We start from the raw sequence: 9,736 nt of genomic DNA, 5'->3' as shown, positions 1-9,736 counted from the left end.
CGCGGCCCCCGCGGGCACCATGAGCCCCCTGCTCCGCCGCCTGCTGCTCCTCGCGCTCCTGCAGCTGGCCCCCGCCCAGGTACGTGCGTCCCCGCCAGCCCGCCGTGCCCTCTCTCAAGGTTGGCGGAAGTGGGGAGGCCTCGGCCGAAGGGGTCTGGGGGTCTGGCCATCGCGGTGGCTGGGCGCTCTGCCTGGGCATCCCCTGGGACGTGCCCGCCAGCCCAGCCCCAGGGCCACTCCCCCGCCCCACCCCGTCCCCCGGGCGCAGCTGGGGGCGGAGCCTCCTTGGTGCCCGCTGGTCCTGGTTCAGGGCCCACTGTGCCCCCTACTGACCTGGGACCCTCGGGCTTGGAGAGTCTGCTTCACTGGCAGAGTGTCCCTGACCATTTGGGACCAGAGCAGGTTCCAGGTGGCCAGGAGAGGGCAGGTGAAGCTAGAGTGACCCAAACAGAGCAATCTGGAAGAATGTCAGAGAGGAGGTGAAGTCTCCTGATCTCAAGGGCAGAGCCCTGGGGACAGCGACAGGGCCAGCCCTCTCACGAGTGCCCCTTGGTCCAGGTCTCTCCTCTCCCACAGGCCCCTGTCTCACAGCCTGAGGCCCCTGGTCACCAGAAGAAAGGTAACAGTAACAGCCCGGCAGTTTTGCCTGCCCCGTGTCTCTTGGTTCCTGTGTTCCTTACCGTGTAAGACCATCACAGCCCTGTAACAGGCGGACTGCTGTTCTGCCCATTTCACAGAAGAGAAAGCTGAGGCGGGGGTCCTGGGTGAATGGCAGGGGAAGACAAGTTGGGAGGGCAGAGAGGGGACTGGTGGAGTGCGGCTGTGGGCATTCAGGAGGACATCTGTGTGCAGAGGTGGGGATCTGTCAGCTCCACTCTCTGCCCCCAGTGGTGTCATGGATAGACGTGTACGCGCGTGCCACCTGTCAGCCACGGGAGGTGGTGGTGCCCCTGACTGTGGAGTTCATGGGCACCATGGCCAAGCAACTGGTGCCCAGCTGCGTCACCTTACAGCGCTGCGGTGGCTGCTGTCCCGACGACGGCCTAGAGTGTGTGCCCACTGGGCAGCACCAGGTCCGAATGCAGGTATGGGGGCAAGTGGCCTGTTCCCAGGGTGGGAGGGGTAGATGCTGGCGTCTGGGGCCCAGGGCCTGGTCGCCAGATTCCTGTCTACTGGACGAGCATCCCCCTCTCTCCGTTTCTGTCTCCCTGAGCACAGATTCTCATGATCCGGTACCCAAGCAGTCAGCTGGGGGAGATGTCCCTGGAAGAACACAGCCAATGTGAATGCAGGTGCCAGCCAGGCCCCACTTCTGAGCGTCCAGAGAACAAGCTTTGGGGGTGCTGGGCGTGGTGGCACCCTCAGTGGGGACCAGGTCTCTCTAGAGTAGCACCCGGGTGCCTGCAGGGATCTGAGGCAGGAGAGTGGGCTTCCTGATCTTCCTCCTCGTCTCTGTCTGTCTCTCTTACTTTTCAGACCAAAAAAAAAAGAAAGTGCTGTGAAGTCAGACAGGTGAGTCTCGGCCTCTGCCGAGGTGGGTTAGAGCCTGGGGCCCAGGGCCCAGGAGTCAGGTGTGGGGGGGCGGGGTGTAAGTGTCGGCGGCTGCAAGGCCCTCCTCTCTCCTCCCACTTGTGTCCCCTCTCCTCCTTTCCTCTGCTCCCTGAGAGCTCTCACCGGACCCCAGCTCCCGGGAAGACTCTTCTTCCTTCCGTCCCAGACATGTCGCTTCTCCTCCTAGGGCTTCCACTCCCCGTCACCGTCCCCAGCCCCGCTCTGTTCCGGGCTGGGACTCTGCCCCCGGAGTGCCCTCCCCAGCTGACATCACTCATCCCACTCCAGCCCCAGGCCCCTCTGCCCACGCTGCCCCCAGCGCCGCCAGCGCCCTGACCCCCGGACCTGCCAATGCCGCTGCCGACGTCGCAGCTTCCTCCGTTGTCAAGGGCGGGGCTTAGAGCTCAACCCAGACACCTGCAGGTGAGCGGCCTGGGGGACCTTGGTTTGGGGGAGGCAACTCAACCCTGTCCTAGAGCGGAGGCAGGGGGAGCCTGCCAGAGGAGAAGCGCCAGGGAAGGGGGAGCTGTTGAACAACGTGTTGGACAAATATTTACCAAGTGTCTGCTGGCACTGGGAGCAGCGGAAATGAGGCTGACGGTCTCACGGGAGCAGGATGCGCCACAGAGGCTGTCAGGACGGTGGGCAGGGGCCCCTGACATCATTAAGAAGTCAGCGATATCCTAGAGGAGGTGACATCCACCTGGAGTTGAAATGAGAGCGACGGTGTTCCAATCTGCAAAGCTCTGGCCTTCCCAGATGCCCCCATGGGAGAAATGTTCCCACCTGTGAGCTCTGAGAGGCCAGGGCAGTAGCAGAACCGCCCTTTCCTGCCACAGGGAGCCCAGAGAGGCTCCCCAGCAGTGTAGGAGGGGATGGGTTCACAGAGGCAACAAAGGGGTGACGTAGAGGAGCTGAAGCTGGGTGCACCAGCACTAACAGCAACCTCCCCCCACCTCAGGTGCCGGAAGCTGCGAAGGTGACACACTGCTTTGCAGCTGCGGGGAAAAGAGAAGCGCCCAGCCCCCAAGTCCTCAACCTGGGCAGCAGTTGCTCTAGGACCTGGCCTGTCGGGGGCTTTCCTGTCACCCCTGTGTCACTCCACAGCTGCCATCCAGCCGGTGGGCACAGCTGGACGAGGAGACGGAGGCGGCAAGAGGGGTCATGTGCCAACGGGGGGAGCGGGGGTCTTGCTCAGTCATAACCGCCCTGTGCACAGGAGCATCTTACACCTGCTTCCCTTCTGCTTGCTGAGAAGAGCCTGATCCTCTGAAAGTCACGGGCTTGGGGACAAGAACTGTGACTCCCAACCCTGATAAAGAGATGGAAGGAGCTGTCCTGGCTCGTGTCGCTCTGTTGCCATTCCGTCTGGCTGGTTTGGGCGTGAACACCTGCGCCACACCGTACTGCCTCCGCCTGAGCTGGGTATACGGAGGCAATGAGGCCCCGGGCCCCACACCAGGTCCCGGGTAGAGGCAAAAGCCATGTATTCTTCACATTTACGTGACTGCCAGGCCTTGGGGAGTTCCTGCCACCCTGCTCCTCACAAGCTCCTCCAGGAAGGAGACAACCTGCTGTGGTCCATGAGCTTGAGGTGGCATCAGAGTTGCTGAGTGACCTTGGCTGTCACCACCCCTTACGTATTTTCTGTGGATGGAGGGAACAGATGACTGCTGTGTCCTGAGCCTGGGGCCCTGGGGCAATATGCATCTGTCTTCATATAAAAGGACACCCCTCTACCCTGCCTGGCAGCACTGTCTGCTGCTTTTTGCTCCCTTCACTCAACACCAAAGCAACACACTTGCCCTAGTCCCACCTCACTCCCACCTCCTTGCAAGGCAAGTACCCAAGGTCTGTGGCTAGCAGGCATGACGTGGGAGACAGGCCCTTCCTCAGCCAACCATACAGATGCCCCCACTTCCTCCTCCCTTGCACCGCGGCACCCCTCATGAGCATCTGTGCTCGAGACTTCTGATCTTTGACCAGCACAAGTGTGGAAGCTGAACCTCTGCCTGCAGCGGCCAGGGTCCCTGGGGCTGAGTGGTGAGGGGGTGGAACAAAAGCCAACCTTGAGCACCATGCTTTGTCCTTCTGAGGCAGGAAAATCGGGCAGAGGTTACCCCAAAGCTGCTACCTTAAGTGTGGCTTTCTCTGGGGTGTTCAGTTGGAGGAAGTGGTAGGTCTCAACCAAAAGTGGGGTTACAATAAGAAGTAGTTCCTGATTGTGATTGCTATTTTCAAGTCTTAGTCACGCCGTTAGTGATCATGTCACAGACCACAGAGCAACACAGATGAGGTCTAGAGACCCCGAGCTGCCACCTCGCAGCCCATGGGGCTGCTGGACTTGCAGAATGCATCGTATGCACATGCTCCCCAAGTCCTCACTTCTGAGATCAGCACCGAGGTTATCTTTTTTTTTTTTTTCAAATGAGGAAAGAGGTTCTGAAAGGCTGATTGACCTGGGGGTTTGACCTTACATAGACTGTCTCCTGAACTCAGCTGAGGTTTAGCTGCTTCCCAACCGCACACTGGCTGCCAGGACTGCCAGATATTTTCTGGGCACCGCTGGGTGCTGGACACCTAAATAGGAACGGGCTGGGGCAGGCCGAGATGCGAGTAGAGACAAGGAGGCCATTCGCTCGCTGCGGGTCTGCGTCTAGTGCTCTGCTCATCTTAGCAATCCCACAGAAATCCTACAGGGGTCTTTGGGTGTTGCAGGGACACCACATCCTAACCGATGGAATGTGCTCAAGGTCACACAGCTGGTCACAGGCCGAGACCGAATTCGAACCCAAGCCTCACTGTGAAGCCCGGGTTTGCCCCCCAGCATCCAACTGGGGCTGTAGGAGAGGCCTGGGCACAAAGGAGAACGCCGCGGGAGAGACTGGGGGCGACGTAAAATGGCGTCCCAAGACCCCCTCCAGGAACGCGCGCCCGCCTGACCTTAATTTCACCCCGCCCGGAAGTGCCTTCAGCCCTTTCGGAAGTCACTTTCACCTAACCTTAAGAAGGACCACTTCGCCGGAAGTGACGTCGTCACGCGGTCCCCCGGGGCGGGGCTAGGAAAAAAGCCGCCGCTGCGAGCATGTGGCAGCGGGTTTCGCGCGGTCCAATGAGGGCGGGCGGCGTGGCCCGGCCTGGTAGCAACGGCGATGCGCCTGCGCAAAGGCGGCAGCACGACTGGGGTGGACTCCGGGGGCGCGGCGAGGAGGTGAGCGGGGGCCACAGCCCGGGCTGGGGGGACCCGGGGTGCGAGAGGGCAGGCTGGATCAGGCCGGGCAGGAACGGGCTGGGGTTCCAAGTGTCCACGAGGGATAAGTTGCAAGGAAACTGGGCGTTGGGGTCGGAGCTGTCCGGGGATGCCGCAGGGGGAGGGTTCTCACGCTGCACGGGGCGGAGCCCCGGGGCTCGGGGCGGGACGTGGGGCCGAGAAGGGTGGGTCCTCCGAGCTGGTGCCTGGGGAAGGCGGAGCTCCGGCGCCGGGGGCGGGGCCAGGGCTGGTGGGGGGCGGGGCCTGGTCCCTGGAGGCGGGGCGGCAGCGAGGGGAAGGCGGGGCTGCGCTTTCGGAAACCAAGGGGGCTGGAACCCAGGCCCTGGGGGCGGGGCTTCAGCCGGAGGGTGGCGTGGTCACCGTTCCGGAGAAGGGGTCCAGTTCTGTCGGGGGCGGGGCTCCGGGGCCCGGGGCGGAACCGCGCCCTCTAGAGGGCGGGGCCAGGGAGCCTAGCGTAGGGGTAGGCCCAGGTAATGGCCCGGGGCGTCCACGCGGGGGCGGTCTCCGTGGTGGGCGGGCCTGGGGACGTGCTAGGCCGAGAACTCCCCCGGGAGAAGTGGTGTGGGTGGAACGGGCCAGGCGGCCACCCGACACGGGACCAGTTTGGGTGCCCCGGAGGCCCCCGAGGGCTCAGAGCTGGGGCGGCGCCCCGGGCGGAGGCACAGGATCAGCCTGGGGAATGCCCCATGAGGACCGGGGCTCTCCAGAACCACCCAGTGGTGATGTGTGGGTACCTCGGGGCCGGCCCCCTGCAACGACCGCAGAAGTGTGGGTGTGCTGGGCGGGAGGCAACTGGGTGTGGCGTGAGTGGGCACGCCCAGTTGGGACAACTGCTGTGCAGTCAGATAGGGTCTGGACTTTGCGTAAAGGGACGGGTGGGAACTGAAAAGTGGGGCTGGGCACCGGGAGGGAATGAAGGTCTGGGAGTGAGCGAAGGGGCGGGGCCCTGGCTGCTGTGGCCTCCCCTGACTCCCTCCCCTCGCTGCTGGGGTCCTCAGGCAAGCCCCCTTCTCACTGGACTGGTAAGTGTGGCTGTGGAGCCCGGTGGAGGGGGTGGTGACCGGGACGAGGGGATCCCCAGGGGCAGGCAAGTTACGATGGGGTGGAATCCTCCTGGCATCTGCCTGTTCCGTGACATGCAACCCCCTCTCCCATCGGTTGGGCGGTGGGGGTCCATCCCCACAGAGAAATGAGGCTGAGCTGGATCCTGACAGTACTGACCATCGGCCTGAGTGCCCTGGCTACGCCTGCAGGGGCAGAGGGCAAAAGGAAACTGCAGATCGGGGTCAAGAAGAGGGTGGACCACTGCCCCATCAAATCCAGAAAGGGTGATGTCCTGCATATGCACTACACGGTGGGTGAAGGGAGGGGCTTTGAGCTGGGTGGGTGGGACTTCTGGGCACCAGAAAGGACTTGAGAACCAGCTTCTTCTGCAACAAGGTGGATGACCTTGGATAAGTTCTCCCCCCCCTTTCCCCCAGTTTTCATGGTTCTGTACCCTGCCCTTTACCATTTCTCAAATGGATACCAACCAGCAATGATGATGTACTGTGAGCCGCCACACTGGTAGAATTGTGGCTACCAATGGTGGGGGGCAGCTTGAGAACAAAATGGGGGCCTGTATCAGAGCGGACCCTCCTCCTCATTGGCCTTCCCATGATCCCACAGGGCAAGCTGGAAGATGGGACAGAGTTTGACAGCAGCCTGCCCCAGAACCAGCCCTTTGTCTTCTCCCTGGGCACTGGCCAGGTCATCAAGGGCTGGGACCAGGGGCTGCTGGGGTGAGTCTTGGGGTCATGGCTGGGGTCCAGAAGGTGAACTGTGGGAGATGAGTCTCAGGGCTGGGTTGGGTGGCAGGGAGCCTGGGAGCTGTCATGTGCTGAACACATGTTGTCCTGCAGGATGTGTGAGGGGGAAAAGCGGAAGCTGGTGATCCCATCAGAACTGGGTAAGAGGCCCTTCCGGAGCTAGGATAGGGGAGTTGCGGGTAGGTGTCAGGGTGGTGCAGGCTGACACGTGTATGTTGGTCTCCGCCCCAACCATTCATTCTAGTACATGTTCTTCCAAGCCTAGCTGTGTCTGGTCTAAGGGTGCTTGGCCCCGCCTCTGCCCTCTCCTGGGCCTTTGATAGCCCCTTCCTGTCCTGTGACACCTTCTCCACTTTGCTTGGAAGTGGGAGAGGCCTGGCTGCAGCCGAGGTGTCTGCAGAACATCTTTTCAACCACAGCTCACTGTTTCTTTGTTGTATCTCCAACAGGGTATGGCGAGCGGGGAGCTCCCCCCAAGATTCCAGGTAATATGCGTCCTGCCCCCGCTCTCCCCCACACCGCATCCATCCTGTCTCCTTGTGGCCCTAGTTCTCGCTCTGACCCAATTTCTCCTACAGGTGGTGCAACTTTGGTGTTCGAGGTGGAGCTGCTCAAGATTGAGCGCCGTTCAGAGCTGTAGCCAAACCGAGGGGCAGTGCAGAGGCCCCATCAGGGACCAGACTGTTTAAAAAGGAAAAAAAAACTTAAAAAAACCCATGGAGTGAGCCTGTGTTTGTTTGTGGGCCCCGAGAGATTTAGAAGCCACAGCTCAGCGCCCCCCACCCCTCCTTCCTAGCTGCAGAGCCTTGGGGGGTCTAGGCTCAGTGGCAGAGGTCTCAACGGCCAGGCCCTGGGTGGCGTGGTAGCTGTCAACCAGTGGGAGAAGGGAGTGTTTCTGCCTGCCAACAGCAAAACCCCCCCCCCCAGCTCCCCAGCCACTTAGGCTCCTGGTCTGGGAGCCAGCACTGGGCTATCGCCATGACTACGTGGCCCTTAGGAAGGCCTGCGGTCACCTGGGGAGGAGCTGAGCTGGCGGCAGTTGTAAAGCAGTATGGCCCCCCCAAAAGAGACCAGCAAAGCCTGTTAGCTGCACCAAAGGCATATCCTAGCTTTATTAAAGGGCCCGCGCCGCAGTCAATATAAAAACACAAAAAGTCCCATCCGTTTAATAACAATAAAAAACCCCAAAAATGGAAAACTTGTAGGAGCAGGGAAGAGGCCCCTAGGCCAGGGGCATGAGGAGCCCTGCTCACGGCACCAGGCCTGGCCGCAGGGCTCCCTGGTATTGCTGTTGCTACGAGGTTGGGGGGCAGCGATTGTCCTGTGGGAGCCACCGTTTGCCTGGGCCGAGGACCCTTACTTCTTCTGGGGTGTGCTCAGCTTCTGCATGCCCCGGATTTTGTCCAACAGGCCAGAGATGAAGGCCTGCATGAGAGGGAGGATATTAGGGAGGCTGAGATGAGGGGAGTCCCATTCACCCACCCTCTAGGGAAACCACTTACCTCAGTGGGTTTGTAACAGTCAACCAGCAGCTCCTAGCGGGGTGGAAAATATGACAGTGAGTTCTCAGGACAGGGACTGGAGTTCATTTGTACTTCCAAGGGGCTGGGGCCACTCAACAGATAGGTAAGCACCAGTAACCCCATTTAACAGAGGCGGAAGCTGAGGTCCAAGGTCAGTGCGGGCTGATTGGGCTCCAGCGGGGCTGACCCCAGGAAGGATATGGTCCAGGCAGCCCTGCCCACCCTTACCTTGACCCTGGCAGCCCGGGCGTCATCACTCTCCATGTCCAGGAGCTCATCCACATCTATCTCCAGCTCTGGGATCTCCTCTTCCTGGGGACAAAATAGGGGAGAAGAAAGAGAAGGACCTGAGTTGAGAGGGTGTAGGGAGCTCTCCAGCTAAGGGCCCTGCCCTGCTGCAGAACGAGCCACCAGCCCTCTTTGCCCAGCAGACAGTGGCAGCTGCTCTGAGGAAGAAAACAGATCAGGCCTGTGCCAAGGCAAACTGCCCGGTGCAAGGAAGCTTCCTGTGTCTGCCAGTGAGCACCCTGGGAGCCAGACAGGGCCAGACAGCTAGGGCTGGGGCCCCGGCATTCGTCTTCCCCAATTCCAGGCCCCCCATCTCATCAACACAGGTGGAGCCAGCTGTCCCAGTTCATCAAGGCCCCTTCCCCTCCCCCAAACACCTGTCACAGCTTCCCCCAATGAGGAGGAAGTGAAGGGAGAAGGGTCAGTGGGAGAACCCAGGCCTGGTAAAGGGGAGACAAAGAGCCCATGCTTTGCTGAGGGAGGGGTGCCCATCTCCCTTCCTCCCCAGGAAGCATCTATCCAGGCTAAAGCCAGCTGCATTCCAGGGTAGGCAGCACCGGGCAAACCCACTCCTCCACCCTGCCCCCCGGGGCCTGAGTCACTATTTGAGCAAGGAAGGAGTCATGGGGTGGAGAACCAGAACCCAGAGAGCAAGCTAGACAGCTCCCATCTCCCACGCCAAGATGATGGAGCGCTCCGGGCCAGTCCATCAGAACAACTCGCACCCTCTAAGTCCCCTACAACCAAGCTCATGCCTTTTAACCAGGTTATGCTAGCAGGTGCTAGAGAGGTAGGTTAGACCCCTTCCACTGTCAGCCCAGGCTAGCTGTCTGTCCAAGGTGGGCAGTCCCTTCAGGCTTCTAGAGGACCTCGAGCTTGCCCAGGGGAGTGGCACGAAGGAGGTAGCGCAGAAGACAGGAGTGACTTGGGAGAGACAAGAAAGAGCACACGTTGGGGGCAGGGAGTGTGAGGGGAGCGCGCTGAGGCAGAGCTCCCATGGACTTGGGTGACAGGCAGGCTCAAGGTGGGGTTCCCGGGCGGCCCAACTGGGGACAGATTTCAGGGTGTTAGCGCAAAGTAGGGGACACACCTGGCAGTCGTAGAGGCGAGTGAGCTGCTCCAGAATCCACTCCTCCAGGTTGAGGCGCTTCCGTAGCTCCTTACGGTCGTACTTGACCGTGACCTTCCCTTGGCGCCTCACAGGGCCCTCGTCGTCCGCGCCGCCGGGGCCTTCCCCTGCAGCCCCAGGGGGGCTCTGAAAGTAGACGCGGGGCCCTGGGCCGCCACTGCCAGGG

The 9,736-nt window shown here is 61.2% G+C and overlaps 3 protein-coding genes across 11 annotated transcripts in view; 2 read left to right on the top strand and 1 right to left on the bottom strand.

The window, feature by feature from the left end:
- The first annotated feature begins 6 nt into the window (after positions 1-6).
- On the top strand, positions 7-2,885 carry VEGFB (vascular endothelial growth factor B). 5 transcript variants are annotated; one of them, XM_004682678.2, is made up of 7 exons: positions 7-79; positions 577-619; positions 889-1,085; positions 1,219-1,292; positions 1,477-1,512; positions 1,840-1,974; positions 2,513-2,885. In XM_004682678.2, the coding sequence occupies exons 1-7, from the start codon at positions 20-22 to the stop codon at positions 2,532-2,534; spliced, it is 567 nt and encodes a 188-aa protein (XP_004682735.1). In that variant the 5' UTR covers positions 7-19; the 3' UTR covers positions 2,535-2,885. The 5 variants fall into 5 exon arrangements, with proteins under 5 accessions (XP_004682735.1, XP_004682734.1, XP_012580492.1 ...); XM_004682677.2 differs by having other exon boundaries at positions 1,739-1,974; XM_012725038.1 differs by having other exon boundaries at positions 559-619.
- Positions 2,886-4,601: 1,716 nt separating this feature from the next.
- Positions 4,602-7,343, top strand: FKBP2 (FK506 binding protein 2, 13kDa). 4 transcript variants are annotated; one of them, XM_012725605.1, is made up of 7 exons: positions 4,707-4,762; positions 5,821-5,844; positions 6,008-6,176; positions 6,491-6,603; positions 6,724-6,770; positions 7,080-7,115; positions 7,209-7,343. In XM_012725605.1, the coding sequence occupies exons 3-7, from the start codon at positions 6,012-6,014 to the stop codon at positions 7,268-7,270; spliced, it is 423 nt and encodes a 140-aa protein (XP_012581059.1). In that variant the 5' UTR covers positions 4,707-4,762; positions 5,821-5,844; positions 6,008-6,011; the 3' UTR covers positions 7,271-7,343. The 4 variants fall into 4 exon arrangements, with proteins under 4 accessions (XP_004682731.1, XP_012581059.1, XP_012581058.1 ...); XM_004682674.2 differs by lacking the exon at positions 5,821-5,844 and having other exon boundaries at positions 4,602-4,762; XM_012725604.1 differs by lacking the exons at positions 4,707-4,762; positions 5,821-5,844 and adding an exon at positions 5,339-5,548.
- Positions 7,344-7,718: 375 nt separating this feature from the next.
- Positions 7,719-9,736, bottom strand: part of PPP1R14B (protein phosphatase 1, regulatory (inhibitor) subunit 14B) — a 6,435-nt gene continuing 4,417 nt past the window's right edge. For both annotated transcript variants that reach the window (XM_004682673.2, XM_012725606.1), the window contains exons 4-7: positions 9,532-9,696; positions 8,382-8,465; positions 8,133-8,165; positions 7,719-8,055 (exon numbers count right to left, since the gene is read on the bottom strand). In XM_004682673.2, the coding sequence (XP_004682730.2) occupies positions 7,987-8,055; positions 8,133-8,165; positions 8,382-8,465; positions 9,532-9,696 (351 nt within the window). In that variant the 3' untranslated portion in view covers positions 7,719-7,986. The remainder of the gene's footprint in view (positions 8,056-8,132; positions 8,166-8,381; positions 8,466-9,531; positions 9,697-9,736) is intronic.

This window comes from Condylura cristata, unplaced genomic scaffold (genome assembly GCF_000260355.1).
Source record: "Condylura cristata isolate star-nosed mole 26May11 unplaced genomic scaffold, ConCri1.0 scaffold00015, whole genome shotgun sequence".
In the NCBI taxonomy this organism is placed as follows: domain Eukaryota; kingdom Metazoa; phylum Chordata; class Mammalia; order Eulipotyphla; family Talpidae; genus Condylura; species Condylura cristata.
Note: the sequence above shows the minus strand (reverse complement) of the source record. Positions and strands in the feature narration are given on the sequence as shown.